At 38.2% G+C, this 15,527-nt stretch overlaps 1 protein-coding gene across 1 annotated transcript in view; it reads left to right on the plus strand.

Moving 5' to 3' along the window:
* OTOGL (otogelin like) overlaps positions 1–15,527 on the plus strand; it is a 344,392-nt gene that overhangs the window by 286,180 nt on the left and 42,685 nt on the right. The window contains exons 39-41 of the mRNA XM_049884965.1: positions 6,242–6,300; positions 9,173–9,350; positions 9,613–9,755. Of these exons, the coding sequence (XP_049740922.1) occupies positions 6,242–6,300; positions 9,173–9,350; positions 9,613–9,755 (380 nt within the window). The remainder of the gene's footprint in view (positions 1–6,241; positions 6,301–9,172; positions 9,351–9,612; positions 9,756–15,527) is intronic.

The following is a 15,527-nucleotide window of genomic DNA, read 5'->3' on the forward strand; positions in this document are numbered from 1 at the left end:
CATTAGAAAAATGCAAATTAAAACTACAATAAGATACCATTTCACACTCATTAGGATGGCACTAATAATGAAAATGAAACCTGGTGGTGTAGTGGTTAATAGCTACGGCTGCTAACCAAAAGGTTGACAGTTTGAATTCACCAGGTGCTCCTTGGAAGCTCTATGGGTAGTTCTTCTGTGTCCTATAGGGGAGATATGAGTCAGAATCCACTCTATGGCAACGGGTCAGTAATGAAAGACAGATAATAACAAGTGTTGGTGAGGATGTGGAGAAACTCGACTCCCTATTCATTGCTGGTGGGAATTTAAAATAGTGCAAACACTTTGGAAACAATTTGGCAGTTCCTCAAAATGTTTAACATAGCATAGAATTACCATATGGCTCATCAAAATTCCACTCATGGGTATATCGAAGAAAAATGAAAACATACATAAACACAAAATTCTGTACATGGATGTTCAAAGCATCATTATTCATTTTAGCCAAAAGTGAAAACAACCCAAATGCCCATCACCTGATGAATGAATAGAGAAAATATTGTATGGACATACAGTAGAACGTTATTTGGCCGTGAAATGACATAGTGATACATGCTACAACATGGATGACCCTTGAAAATGTTATGTTAAAGGAAAGAAGTAAGTCACAAAAGAACTCATATTGTATGATTCCATTATATGAAATATCCAGAACAGTCAAATCATGGAGACAGAAAGTAGATTAGTGGTTTCCTAGCTTAGAGTTGTGGAATGACATCAAGGACATCATACATGAAGAAAGCAAGAAGTCATTAAAAAGACAGGAGAGAAAGAAAGAAAAGACCTAAGTGGATGTCAAAAGAGGCTCTGAAACTTGCTCTTGAATGTCCAGTAGCTAAAGCAAATGGAAAAAATGATGAAGTAAAAGAGCTAAACAGAAGATTTCAAAGGATGGCTCTCGAAGACAAAGTAAAGTATTATGATGACATGTGCAAAGACCTTGAGATAAAAAACCAAAAGCGAAGAACACGCTCAGAGTTTCTTAAGCTGAAAGAACTGAAGAAAAAAGTCAAGCCTTGAGTTGTAATACTGAAGGATTCTACAGGGAAAATTTTAAACGACGCAGGAAACATCAAAACAAGATGTAAAGAATACATAGAGCCACTATACCAAAAAGAATTGGTCTATGTTCAACCATTTCAGGAGGTAACATATGATCAAGAACCAACGGCACTGAAGGAAGAAGTCCAAGCTTCACTTGAAGGCATTGGCAAAAAACAAGACTCTGGGAATTGACGGAGTACCAATTGAGATGTTTCAACAAATGGATGCAGGACTGGAAGTGCTCATTTATTTATGCCAAGAAATTTAGAAGACACCTACCTGGCCAACTGACTAGAAGAGATCCATATTTATGCCTAATCCCAAGGAACGTGATCTAACCAAATGCAAAAATTATAGAACAATATCAGTAGTATCACATGCCAACAAAATTCTGATGATCATTCAAAAGTGGCTGCAGCAGTATATCGACAGGGAACTGCCAGAAATTCAAGCCAGGTTTTTTTTTTTTAGAAGAGGATGTGGAGCCAGGGATGTCATTGCTGATGTCAGATGGATCCTGGCTGAAAGCAGAAAATACCAGAAAGATGTTTGCCTGTGTTTTATTGACTGTGCTAATGCTAAGGCATTTGACTGTGTGGATCATAACAAATTACAGATAACGTTGTGAAGAATGGGAATTCCAGAACACTTAATAATTGTGCTCGTGAGGAACCAGACACAGATCAAGAGGCAGTTGTTCGAACAGAACAAGGGGATACTGCGTGGTTTAAAGTCAGGAAAGGTGTGCGTCAGGGCTGTATCCTTTTACTGTACCTATTCAATCTGTACAATAATCTGAGAAGCTGGACTATGTGAAGAAGAATGGGGCATCAGGTTTGGAGGAAGATTCATTAACAACCTGCGATATGCAGATGACACAACTTTGCTTTTTGAAAGTGAAGAGGACTTGAAGCACTTACTGATGAAGATCAAAGACCACAGCCTTCAGTCTGGATTACACTTCAACATAAAGAAAACAAAAGTCCTCACAACTGGACCAATAAGCAACATCATGAGAAATGGAGAAAAGACTGAGGTTGTCAAGGATTTCATTTTGCTTGGATTCACAATCAACACCCACGGAAGTAGCAGTCAAGAAATCAAAAGACGCATTGCATTGGGCAAATTGGCTGCAAAAAACCTCTTTAAAGTGTTTTGTCACCTTGAGGACTAAGGTGCACCCGACCCAAGCCATGCTGTTTTCAATTGCCTCATATGCATGTGAAAGCTGGACAATGAATAAGGAAGTGTGAAGAAGAATTGATGCCTTTGAATTGTGGTGTTGGCAAAGAATATTGACCATATCATGGGCTGCCAAAAGAAGGTACAAATCTGTCTTGGAAGAAGTACAACCAGAATGCTCCTTAGAAGCAAGGATGGTGAGACTATGTCTGACATACTTTGGACATGCCCTCAGGAGGGATCAGCCCCTGGAGAAGGACATCATGCTTGGTAAAGTCAGCGAAAAAGAGGAAGACCCTCAATGAGATGGACTGATACAGTGGTTGCAACAATGGGCTCAAGCATAGTAACAATTGTGAGGATGGCACAGGACTGGGCAGTGTTTCATTCTTTTGTACATAGAGTCGCTATGAGTCGGAATCCACTCGACGATACCTAACAACAACAACGACTAACAAGGTTAGATAGAAGTCAGGGGGAATGTGGAATGCGTGGTGACTGCTAACAGGCATAGGGTTGGGGGCGGGGAGGGTAATGAAAATGACCTACACTTAGGTTGTGGTGATGGTTACACAACCCTGTGAATGTACTAAAACTATTGAATTTTACAATTGAAATGGATGAATTTTATGGCATGTGACTTATATCTCAATAAAGATGTTAAAGAAAAGGAATTGCACTGAGCTCTCACCTACTGAGGTTTCAGCTTAGTAACTACAATTGGGCCAGGTAGCTGCTGGTCTTCTATAAAAAAGATGTTTCAGTTTCATTCCAGAAATAATATACTTATTTTCTAAACCCAAATTGCCCATGGTTTTTGTATTGACTTCCTGTTTCGCATCTTCTCCTTACTTTACCATACAGCCAATCCTATCTGAGCCTCATTAAAAAAAAAAAAAGGAAAGGGGGGGAAAAAAAAAACCAGGGATGAGATGGGGTTGCTGTCGTTGAATGACCATCAACTTTTCTGCAACAAAAATACCATTTATAAAAACCAGAGCCCAGGGATTATAACCATTCTCCTGAAATTAAATAAATCTATAGCACCAAGAACAAAACACAAATCAATGTATTAATGCACCATCCTTCCTCATAGACATACTACTGTAATATATTCTAATCAATCTACTTTCCTTAGAGAAAAGTAACACTTTTTCTTTTCCATTTAGCTCTGATTTTCCCAGTCAAGTTGTTGCAGAATGAATTCCTAAATATTGAGTTGGATTCTCCTATTGACTTATGAATGTTAGAGGAAAATAAATTGAACACTTTGGTGAGGAATACATAGGAGTAAAATTCTATACCAGATGTTGAGATAATTCTTGAGTATTATAATTCTACACCCAGACAGTGCTAATACATTTTGATGGTTTTGGAAAACAACGAGCTCCTTCACTGTTGAGACTACCCAGCCTCCCACCCTTTAGAATTTTCCATGACTCTGTATTTGTATTGGGTTAGTTCTTTGCCTCCTTTTCTTTTGCTTAAAAATTCATGGTGATGGAAATGAAATACTTAAGTCTGTGTTAAACATTAGATTCTCTAGAAGACGCAACATTTAATACATCAAGAACACTGTTCATATGATCTTGGAATGGTTGTTTTTGTTCTTTATCTGTTCAGAAAGCTTGAATTTATAAAATAAGTAAAAAATCAATGTTATTTGTAGATTTGTTTAACTAAAAAAGTAAATATTCTTTTATGTCATTGTAGTAGGCTGAATAATGGTCCTCCAAAGATGTCCTCATCCTAATCCCTAGAACCTGCAAATATGTTACCTGACATGGCAAAAGGGATTTGGCAGATGTAATTAAGGATTTTTTTTTTAATATTTTTTTTCTTCGTATTGATTGATTTGTAAACTTTAAGTGAAAGTTTACAAATCAAGTCAGTCTCTCACACAAAAACTTACATACACCTTGCTACATACTCCCAATTGCTCTCCCCCTAATGAGACAGCACGCTCCCTCCCTCCACTCTCTCTTTTTGTGTCCATTTCGCCAGCTTCTAACCCCCTCTACCCTCTCATCTCCCCTCCAGGGAGGAGATGCCAACATATTCTGAAGTGTCCACCTGATCCAAGCTCACTCCTCACCAGCATCCTTCTCCAACCCATTGTCCAGTCCAATCTGTGTCTGAAGAGTTGGCTTTGGGAATGGTTCCTGTCCTGGGCCAACAGAAGGTCTGGGGGCCATGACCACCGGGGTCCTTCTAGCCTCAGTCGACCATTAAGTCTGGTCTTTTTACGGGAATTTGGGGTCTGCATCCCACTGCTCTCCTGCTGCGTTAGAGGTTCTCTGTTTTGTTCCTTGTCAGGGCAGTCATTGGTTGTAGCCGGGTACCATCTAGCTCTTCTGGTCTCAGGCTGATGTAGTCTCTTGTTTATGTGGCCCTTTCTGTCTCTTGGGTTCGTAATTACCTTGTGTCCTTGGTGTTCTTCATTCTCCTTTGATCCAGGTGGGTTGAGACCAATTGATGCATCTTAGATGGCTACTTGCTAGCGTTAAAGACCCCAGACGCCACTCTCTAAAGTGGGATGCAGAATGTTTTCTGAATAGTTTTTATTATGCCAGTTGACTTAGATGTCCCCTGAAACCATGGTCCCCAAACCCCTGTCTCTGCTATGCTGGCCTCGAAGCATTCAGTTTATTCAGGAAACTTCTTTGCTTTTGGTTTAGTCCAGTTGTGATGACCTCACCTGTATTGTGTGTTGTCTTTCCTGTCACCTAAAGTAGTTCTTATCTACTGTCTAACTAGTGAATACCCCTCTCCCACCCTCCCTCCCTCCCCCTTCTCATAACCATCAAAGAATATTTTCTTCTCTGTTTAACCTATTTCTTGAGTTCTTATAATAGTGGTCTTATACAGTATTTGTCCTTTTGCAACTGACTAATATCACTCAGCATAATGCCTTCCAGATTCCTCCATGTTGTGAAATGTTTCACAGATTCATCACAAATTAAGGATTTTGAGATGGGTCGATAATCTCGGATTATCCAAGTGGATCCAGTGTAATCTCAAGGGTCTATAATGACAGTAGGGTCAGAGTCACAGAAGGCAAAGTGATGATGGAAGCAGAGATGGGAGGGAGAAACGAAGAGAGCAAGAGAGAGGGAAGGAGGAAGATGCTATGCTCATATTTGAAGATGGCACCATGTGCCAAAGAATTCAGGTGGTCTCTAGATGCTAGAAAAGGCAAGGAAATGTATTCTGCCCGAGAGCCCCCAGAAGAAATGCCCTGCTTACTTCTTGACTTTTAGGACTTCTGACTTCCATAACTGCAAGATAATATATTAATATTGCCTTTAAGCCACTAAGTTTATAGTAATTTGGTACAGTAGCTATAGGAAACTAATACAGTAATTTTAAAACAGTATTAATTATGACACTGCATTACAGCTAGTGAAAATTTCAACCTAAAAGCTTTGGAAGTTGCCTTACAAATGTTTATCAAGCACATCTTTCCTTTCACATGGGATCCCCCCTTCACTACACCCACCAACTGGGGTCTCCATGTGGTCCGTGGCACCATCTAGTCTGCTTCTAAAGAACACATTCTAGAGATTCACTGAGGGAAAGAAAGCAGCCTCACTTCTTTTAAAAATGCAACAAAGCTAGCATTTTTAACTCCGGAGGAATTTGTAGTGATATCATTGATATTTTTACCAGTTCAGGCAATTGTATTGATACCAGAATAATGAAGGTGTTCATAGAATGGCGATTCAAAGCCAGGCCTGTGGGATCAGAATTTCTGAGTTCAAATTCTGCCTCTGCCACTTACCCACCTTACTTCTCAACACCTTAGTTTCCTTATCTATAAAATGACAATAGTGTAAGTATCTGCTTCATAAGATCCTTGTGAGCAACAATTGAAGTAATCTGTGTACAATTTCTTGGCACCGTTTCCATCACGTATGAATTCCATGTATGATTGTTATCATATCACTAATGGAGATGACATCTTCATTTCTGACAGGTCCACCAGACTTTACTTCGTTGGATATGCTAACACCAACAACAGGTTTGGATTGTGAGGTATGACTGGGTAACTTCTTCCAGCTATTTGTCATTTCCTTTAGCTTCTGTATCACTATCCAAGCTTTACTGAGCTTCTTTTGGCGTGCTTGCTCGTCTATCTTTGCTGTGAGAAAAGTAATGTGCATTACGTTTTAGCAGTTATATTTTCTTAACTGATTCAGATGTTTCTTATAATTATATTCTGGCCACACTAAAAAAATAAATAAAATTCAAATGTGGTCTTAAGTGTGATTCTTTAATAAAGAGATATGTATTGTGGATTTGTCTGTAAGTCAAGCATTCAAAATAAAATTCATTAAACAGCTACTATATGCTGTGCAAGATGATAAAGATATATTGGAAAGCAAAAAAGGTAAGGTCTTTAGGCCTTTGAGCTAGTAATTGTCTTTCTTGGCTGACACTTGAGAATATATTTCCTTACTCCAAAGATGCTATTCTTTCTGATAAACCAAGTATTTATTCAACCAATATTCGTTTAGCATCTTTTCTGGCCAGGTACTATTCAGGCACCAGCAATAAAACAATGGAAAAAACAGGCAAAAAATCATGCTTTTGTGGCGTTTACATTCTGTTGGAAAATCTAGTGAACAAAATAAATTATTACATTATATAAAATGTTAGATAGAAGGTGTTGTTATGAAAACAAAACAAAACCATTTTCAATAAGACGGTTAGAAAGACCTCAGTGATAAAGTGACTTTAGAGCAAAGACTTGAAAGAGTTTAGAGTGAACCATGGCAAGAGCTGGGGTAATAGTGTTGCAGGCAGAGGGAACAGCAAATGCAAAGGCCTTGAGGCAAGAATATACCAGACGTTGTTGTTATTAGGTGCCGTTGAGTCAGTTCCAACTCACAGAGACCCTATAGGACGGAGTAGAACTGTCCCATAGAGTTTCCAAGGAGTGGCTGGTGGATTTGAACTGCGAACCTTAGGGTTAGCAGCTGAGCTCTTAACTACTATGCCACCAGGGCTCCATATACCTGACATTGTAAAGGAATAATAAAGAGGCCAGTAAGTAAGTAAGAAGGAGCTGTGGTGGCACAGTGGTTAAGTGCTAGACTGCTAACCAAAAGGTTGGTTGCTTGAACCTACCAGCTGCTTTGTTGGGAGAAAGATGTGGCAGTCTGCTTCCATAAAGATTTACAGCCGTGGAAACCCTATGAAGCAGCTCTATTCTGTCCTATAGGGTCGCTATGAGTCAGAATTCGGCTCGACTACAATGGGTTAAGTAAGTGAGAAATAAAATAGTAGGAAATAAAGTACAGTATAAGGCCTTGTTGACCATTATAGATATGTGGCTTTGTTTTCCAAATGATACTAGAAGACACTTGATATTTTTGAGCAGGGGGGTTGCATGATCTGATTTATGTTTCAGAATCATTTCAACTGCTATGTTGAGAATAGGATGTAAAGAGATAATAGAAACAGAAGGCTGTTGTTGGAAGCCAGGTATGCATATGTCTGTTCGTGACACTTCTATTAGACCCCTAGGGTACATACTGAGGAGTGGAATTGCTGGGTCATGTAGCAGCTCTAGTTTTTATGAGGAGCCACCAGACTGTTTTCCACAACTGCTGTACCATTTTGCATTCCCACCAACAATGGATAAGTGTTCCATTTTCTCTTTATCCCTTCCAATACTACTTATTTTCTGTTGTTGTTGTTATTTTTTTTTAATGTTTTATCTTAGCCATCCTAGTGGAAGTGAAATGGTATCTCGTTGTGGTTTTGATTTGCATTTCTCTGATGGCTAATGATGTTGAGCATATTTTCATGTATCTTTTGGCCATTTGAATATCCTCTTTTGTGAAGTGTCTGTTCATGTCATTTGTCCAGTTTTTGATTTGGTTATTTGTCTTGTTGTTGTTAAGTTTTAGAAATTTTGTATATATTTTAGATATTAGACCCTTATCAGGTGTATCATTCCCCAGTTTTTTTCACGGTCTTGTTAGTTGTCTCTTTAGTCTTTTGATAAAGTCTTTTGATGAACATAAGTATTTAACTTTTATGAGGTTCTAGTTATCTATTTTGTTTTCTATTGCTCGTGCATTCATGGCCATGCTTGATAATCTATCATTGAAAGAAGTTAGGTGCCAAAAATTTGCTCCTATATTTTATTCCAAGAACTTTATGGCTTTAGATTTAACATTTAGGTCCTTGATTCATTTTGAATTAGTTTTGGTATATGGCATGAGGTATGTGTCTTGTTTTATTTTTCTGCAAGTAATAATCCAGTTTTGCCAGCACCATTTGTTGAAGAGACTGCTCCTTTCCCATTGAATGTATTCGGCTCCCTTGTCAAAAATCAATTGACCATTGATGTTTGGATTTATTTCTGGATTTTAAATCAAAAGTCTTTTTGACCTTTCTATATAATTTTTTTTATATAATTAATTTATAATGATGCTATCCAGATGCTATCAAACAGTAATTTCTCATATACATTTTTAATTAAATGTTTGGGTAGTATTATTTTACAGTTTTTTGAACTGGCATTAACAGAAGTTGTATTCATATACTAGCTGTATACAGCATAATATGAAATATTGGCTGCCACTATATAAGTTGGCTTGCAAAATGCAAATCTAGAGAATTTAGGACAAGACTTCATTTTGTTGACATGTTTACGTATATGGGAAATTCTGATATGAAATCACTGTTAAGGTAAAGCTTAAATTATGTCCATACTGAGTATTTTAGGGAGGTTACATCAACACAAAGTTGAAATGAGATTTTAATTCTTTATTTTAGAAAGGCTTTTGTAGTTAGGAAATGAACTATATGTAGTATGATTGTGAAGTTAAGAAATTAATTGAAAAATTAGTTGAAAATTGAAAATAAACTAATTTTTTTTTTTTTTTATTAACAGCCTCAACAATTTGATCCTGTTTATAATTGTAGCCAATATATTTGCCTTGATATGGAATGGAAATTGTACAACTGGTCACTTAATTGTCCAAAGGACATAGCAATGCCTGATTGTGGGTTCCGGGGAAGGCCTGTTCAAGTGAACAGTGATATCTGCTGTCCTGAGTGGGAATGTCCTTGTAAGTTTGTATTTCTTACTTTCATGGCAATGAGTTATTAATCAGCTATTTTTTTTTTGGGGGGGGGGACCTATCAGTTCATTAAGTTGCAATTCGTTGTTGAGCTTTCTTCTTTTGATTTATGATTTTGGCTCCAGTATGTATCTTTTAAAACTGCTTCTCTGTCAAACATAATGAGGCTAATTTAAAAGATTTTGTAAGAGAACAATTATTAAGAAAAAGACAAATAGTTAATAGACTAAATCTACTTTTTTTTTTCTAGGTCGGTGTTCCATGTTGTCAGGACTGAGCATTATTACATTTGATGGAAACAATGCAGCATTATATAGTATGGCTTCTTATATCTTAGTAAGAATTCCTGGTGAAATTATAGTTGCTCATATTGAAAGATGTTCCATGAATCAGGTAGGTCATAATCCATTCCTTTTTTTTTTTTATTGTTGTGATCCATAAGGTTTATTTATCTAATATTTCATTGTGTTTTAGGTGAAGCTTTACGTAGCAAATTAGGTTCCCATTTAACAATTTTTATACAAATTGTTCCATGACATTGGCTACATTTTTCACAATGTGTCAGCATTCTTATTATTTCCATTCTGCTTGTTTTGTTTCACTTAATTTAGTATTCTTAGCTTCTCGTCTTTGTTTTAGGGTAAATGTTGACCGTTTGACCTTATGTAGGTGATTATTTAAGGGAGCACAGTATTCACTGGTGATGCTGTTTATTTTATAAGCCAGTCTATTACTTGGCTGAAAGGTGACCATTGGGAATGGCTTCAGTTCCAAGTTCAAAGGGTATCTTAGAGTGGTAGTTTCAGAGGTTGCTTTAGTCTCTATCAGTTCAGTAAATCTGGCCTTTCTTAGGAATTTGAGTTTTATTTTACATTTTTGTCCCTTTCTGTCCGGGACCTTCTGTTGTGTCCCTGGTCAGAACAGTCGGTAGTGGTAACCCAGGCACCATTTAGTTCTTCTAGTCTCAGGTTAGATGAGGCTGTGGTTCATTTGGGCTATTAGTCCTGTAGACTAGTTTCTCCTTTTGAGTCTTTGGTCCTGTAGACTAGTTTCTTCTTTTGAGTCTTTGGTTTCCTTCATTATCTTTTGTTCCAGATAGGTAGATACCAATAATCTTATCTTAGATGGCCACTCACAAGCTTTTAAAACCTCAGACATTACTCACCGAACTAGGATGTAGAACATCATCATTATGAACTATATTATGCCAATTGACTGAGTTGTCCCATGAGACTATGGTCCCATGCCTTCAGACCCGGTAAACCAGTCCCTCAAGCTGTTTGATTATGTCTGGGAAGTATCTGTAACTATGACCCCATGCAGTTTATTAAATATATGAATATATTTGCAGCACACATAAACATGTGCCTACACACATAAGTATGCCCACAGATACACCTGTATTTGCACACACTGGGTTTTTTGGGATACTCATATGTGCCTTCCTATACACATACATGCATACATACTTATCTATATAACCATACACATATTTTTTTGGTTGTTATTACCATTGTTGCAAAATTGTGTGTTATAGCATTTACCGACATTGTCTCTTATTTTTGGGTACTTCTTAGTGTCTTCATTTACCTTGGACAGGTTGTACAGACTTCACCCATATCGGGTATTGCCTTTCCCAGTATCAAAGATAACAAATGTCTACTATCTAGAAAGTGATTCCCCTCCCTTACCCTCCCATTCTTGGTAACCATCAAAGAATACTGCTTTCTGTGTGTATATGTATTTACTTTTTATAAAAGTGAGACCATACCATATTTGTCCTTTTGTGGTTGACTTATTTCACTCAGCATAATGTCCTCCAGATTCATCCATGTTATGTTTTGCAGACTCTTCATTGTTCTTTATAGTCGCTTAGTATTTCATTGTATGTATACACAATTTGCTTACCCATTCATCTGTTGACGGGCACTTAGGTTGTCTATCATCTTTTTGCAATTGTGAATAATGCTGTAATGAACATAGGTGTGCATGTGTCTATTTGTGTCACTGCTCTTATATCTCTAGAATATATACCTAAGAGTGGAATTGCTGGATCATAAGGTATTTATATTTCTAGCTTTTTGAGGAAGTGCCATACTGTTTTCCAAAGTGTTTGTACCATTTTACAATCCCACCAGCAATGTATAAGAGTTTGATTCCCTCCACAGCCTTGCCAGCATTTGTTGTTTTCTGGTTTTTTTGGTCAGTATCATTTTTGCAGGGATGAGATGGTATCTCATTGTGGTTTTAGTTTGATCTTTCTAATGGCTGTGAGTTAGAATTGACTAGATGGCAACAGGGTTTTTTTGGGGGGCGGAGGTTTAATGGCTGATGATTGCAAGCATCTTTTCATGTATTTGTTGGCTGCCTGAATGTCCTCTTTGGTGAAGTGTGTTTTTGTGTCTTTTGCTCATTTTTTGATTGGCTTGTTTGTCTTTTTGTTGTTGAAGTTTTCTGTATATTTCAGAGATTAGACCCTTGTCAGATACGTTGTTGCCAAAGATTTCTTCCTAGACTACAGACTCTCTTTTTACTCTCTTGGTAAAATGTCTTTTAATTTTTAGGAGGTCCCAGTTATCTAATCTATCTTCTTTCAGTCATGCATTTTTGGTTTTGTTTGGTAGACTATGTTTGCCAAAAAGTTAGGTCCCCTGGTTTAGATACTATGTTATCTTTCAGGAACTTTAAAGTTTTAGCTTTAACATTTAGGTCTTTGATCTATTTTGAGTTAATTTTTGCACATGGGATGAGAAATGGATCCAGCTTCATTTTTCTGCATATGGATATCCAGTCTTGCCAGTACCATTTGTTAAAGAGACTGTTTCTTCCCCGTTGAATGGACTTTGACCCTTTGTCGAAGATCAGCTGCCCATAGATGGATGGATTTACTTATGGGTTCTCATTTCTATTCCATTGGTCTATATGTCTGGCATTGAATCAGTACCAGGCTGCTTTGATTGCTGTGGCTATACAGTTATGCATGGCATAATGTCTGTTTGGGCAACGTCCGATGGCATATATGTCCATAGTCCCATAAGGTAATAATAGAATCAAGAAATCCCAGTTGAGGAAGGAGATGCAGGAGACAGACTTTGTGAAGTATGGAGATCGGATCTGTCTCTCAGTAGCTCTCCAGGTCCTATGTCTGCCCCAGCCCTGGGGCAGCAGGAGGAGGGGCCCCCGCAATCATCTGCAGCTGTTTGTCAGACCACGCTTGCCTCAGGCAGGGACCACACAGATGCTGCTGGAGCTGCTGAGGGTGAAGTGTGTTTTCATGTTTTTTGCTCATTTTTCGATTGGATTGTTTGGGCATCATGCATGTGGTGCCCAGGCCCAAGGTTGTGACTCCTCCTGTAGGGGTGGCCACCGAGTGGTCTGGGCTGTGGAGGTGGTGGGAAGAGGAACAGGAAAGGCATCCAGGGGAGGAGGTGGAGGAAGAAGCAGAGGAAGGGTGGATGAGGCTGGAAGAGCTTAAAGCCCATTGGAAGAGACAGGGAAAGCAGGCAGGGAGGAAGGAAAGGAAGGGAGCCAGTGGTGTGATGGGCTGGGAGGTGGCAAGCTGGATGGTAAGCATGAGGCAGCGGTAGGTAGGGGGCTGGGTGTGGCTCTCCAAGACTGAGTGGCAACCATGCAGGACTAGCAGCAACGGAGCCAAAGTTTTCACGCAGTTCCTTGTCATGGGGGCGGCGGTGCAGGTCCTGGGCCGCCTGGTGACCATCTTGCACACCTTTCTCCTGTATATAATATGGTGATCACGTAACATCCAAATCACATAATGTCCTATTTCACAGAATGTATCCTGGACATTAAGTGTATACCTGTATAGTATGTTTTGAGATCAGGAAATCTGCTACTTTGTTGTTCTTCAGTATTGCTTTAGCCATGTGATGCCTCTTTCCTTTCCATATATAGTTGGAGATTGGTTTCTCCATTTCATTGAAGAACGTTGTTTGGATTTGATCAGGATTGCATTATATCTATAGATTTCTTTAGATATTATTGACATTTTCAGTGTTAAGTCTTCCAATCCATGAACATGGAATGTTTTTCCACTTACGTAGATCTCTTTTAGTTTCTTACAGTAGTATTTTATATTTTTCCGTGTATAAGTCTCTTACATCCCTACCCAGAAACCCAGTGCCGTCATTCCTAGTTAGGTTTATTCCTAGGTATTTTATTCTTTTGTGGGCTATTGTAAATGTTCTTGATTTCATGATTTCCTTTTCAGAGTTCCCCTTGTTAGTTTAGGCGAACTCAACTGATTTTTGTGTATTGATCTCATACCCTGACACTTTGCTGAATCCTTCTATTAGTTCCAATAGCTTTCTTGTGGGTGCTCTGGAATTTTATATATATAGGATCATTTCATCAATAAGGATAGTTTTACTTCTTCCTTTCCAATTTGGGCACCATTTATTACCCATTCTTGCCTTTTTGCTTTAGCTAGAACTTCCAGTACAATATTGAATAAGAGTAGTAATAAAGGACATCCTTGTCTCATTCCTATCCTCAAGAGGAATGCTCTTAATCTTTCTCCATTGAGCCTAATGTTGGCTGTTGGTTTTGTGTATATGCCCTTAATTATACTGAGAAATTTCCCTTCTATTCCTGTTCACTGAGAGTTTTTATCAGGACAAGGTGTTGGATTTTATCAAATGCCTTTTCTGTATCAATTGTGATGATCATGTGATTCTTTTCCTTTGTTTTATTTATGTGGTAAATATGTTGATTAATTTTCTAATGTTGAACCATCCTTGCATCCCTGGTGTGAATCTCACTTGATCATGATGTATTATTTTTTTGATATGCTGTTAAATTCTGTCGGCTAGAATTTTGTTGAGAATTTTTGCATCTGTATTCATGAGGGATATTTGTCTGTAATTTTCTTTGTTAGTGGTGTCTTTGACGGCACTGGGTTTTTTTGGGGTTGACTGGCTTTAGTATCAGAGTTATCCTAACTTCATACAATGAATTAGGGAGTATTCCTTCCTTTTAAATGTTCTGGAATAGTTTAAGTGAATTGCTGTCAGCTTTTCTCTGAATGTTTAGTAGAATTCCCCAGTAAAGCCATGTGGCTGGGCCTTTTTTTGTGTTGGGAGCTTTTTTTATGACATCTTTAATTTCTTCTTTTGTTATATGTCCATTCAAATTTTCTGCCTCTATTTGTGTTAGTTTAGGTAGGTGATATGTTTCTAGAAATTTGTCCATTTCTTCTAGGTTTTCAAATTTGTTGGAGTAAAAATTTTTTAATAATATTCTATTACGATTTTTTAAAATCTCAGTTGGTATCTTAGTTATCTAGTGCTGGTATAACAGATATACCACAAGTGGACAGCTTTAACAAAGAGAAGTTTATTCTCTCACAGTCCAATAGGCTAGAAGTCCGAATTCAGTGTGCCAACTCCAGGGGAAGGCTTTCTCTCTCTGTCAGCTGTGGAGGAAGGTCCTTGTCATCAGTCTTCCCTTGGTCTGGGAGCATCTCAGAGCAGGAGCCTCAGATCTAAAAGACACGCTTTGCTTCCAGTGCAGCTTTCTTGGTGGTATGGGGTTCCCACTCTCTGCTAGCTTCCCTTTCCTTTTATCTCTTAAGAGATAAAAGGTGGAGCAGGCCACACCCCAGGGAAACTCCCTTTATATTGAATCAGGGATATGACCTGGTAAGGGTGTTACAATCCCACCCTAATCCTCTTTAACATAAAATTATAATCACAAAATGGAGGACAACCACAGAATGTTAGGAATCATGGCCTAACCAAGTTGATACACACAGTTTTTGGGGGACAGAATTCAATCCATGACAGTTGGTTCTGTTATAATGTCACCCATTCCATTTCTTATTTTGGTTATTTGCATCCTCCTATTTTTTTCTTTGTCAATATATCAGGTGGTTTATCAATTTTATTGATCTTCTCAAAGAACCTATCTAGTCTTGCTGATTCTTTCTATCGTTTTTCTGTTTTCTATTTCATTTATTTCTGCTCTGGTCTTTATCAGGAAACCCTGGTGGTGTTGTGATTATGTGCTATGGCTGCTAACCAAAAGGTCTGCAGTTTGAATCTACCAGGTGCTCCTTGGAAACTCTATAGGGCAGTTCTACTCTGTCCTATAGGGTCGCTATGAGTCGGAATTGACTCAGTGGCAAAGGGTTTTGGATTTGGATCTTTA

Source organism: Elephas maximus, chromosome 4 (genome assembly GCF_024166365.1).
Source record: "Elephas maximus indicus isolate mEleMax1 chromosome 4, mEleMax1 primary haplotype, whole genome shotgun sequence".
NCBI lineage: Eukaryota > Metazoa > Chordata > Mammalia > Proboscidea > Elephantidae > Elephas > Elephas maximus.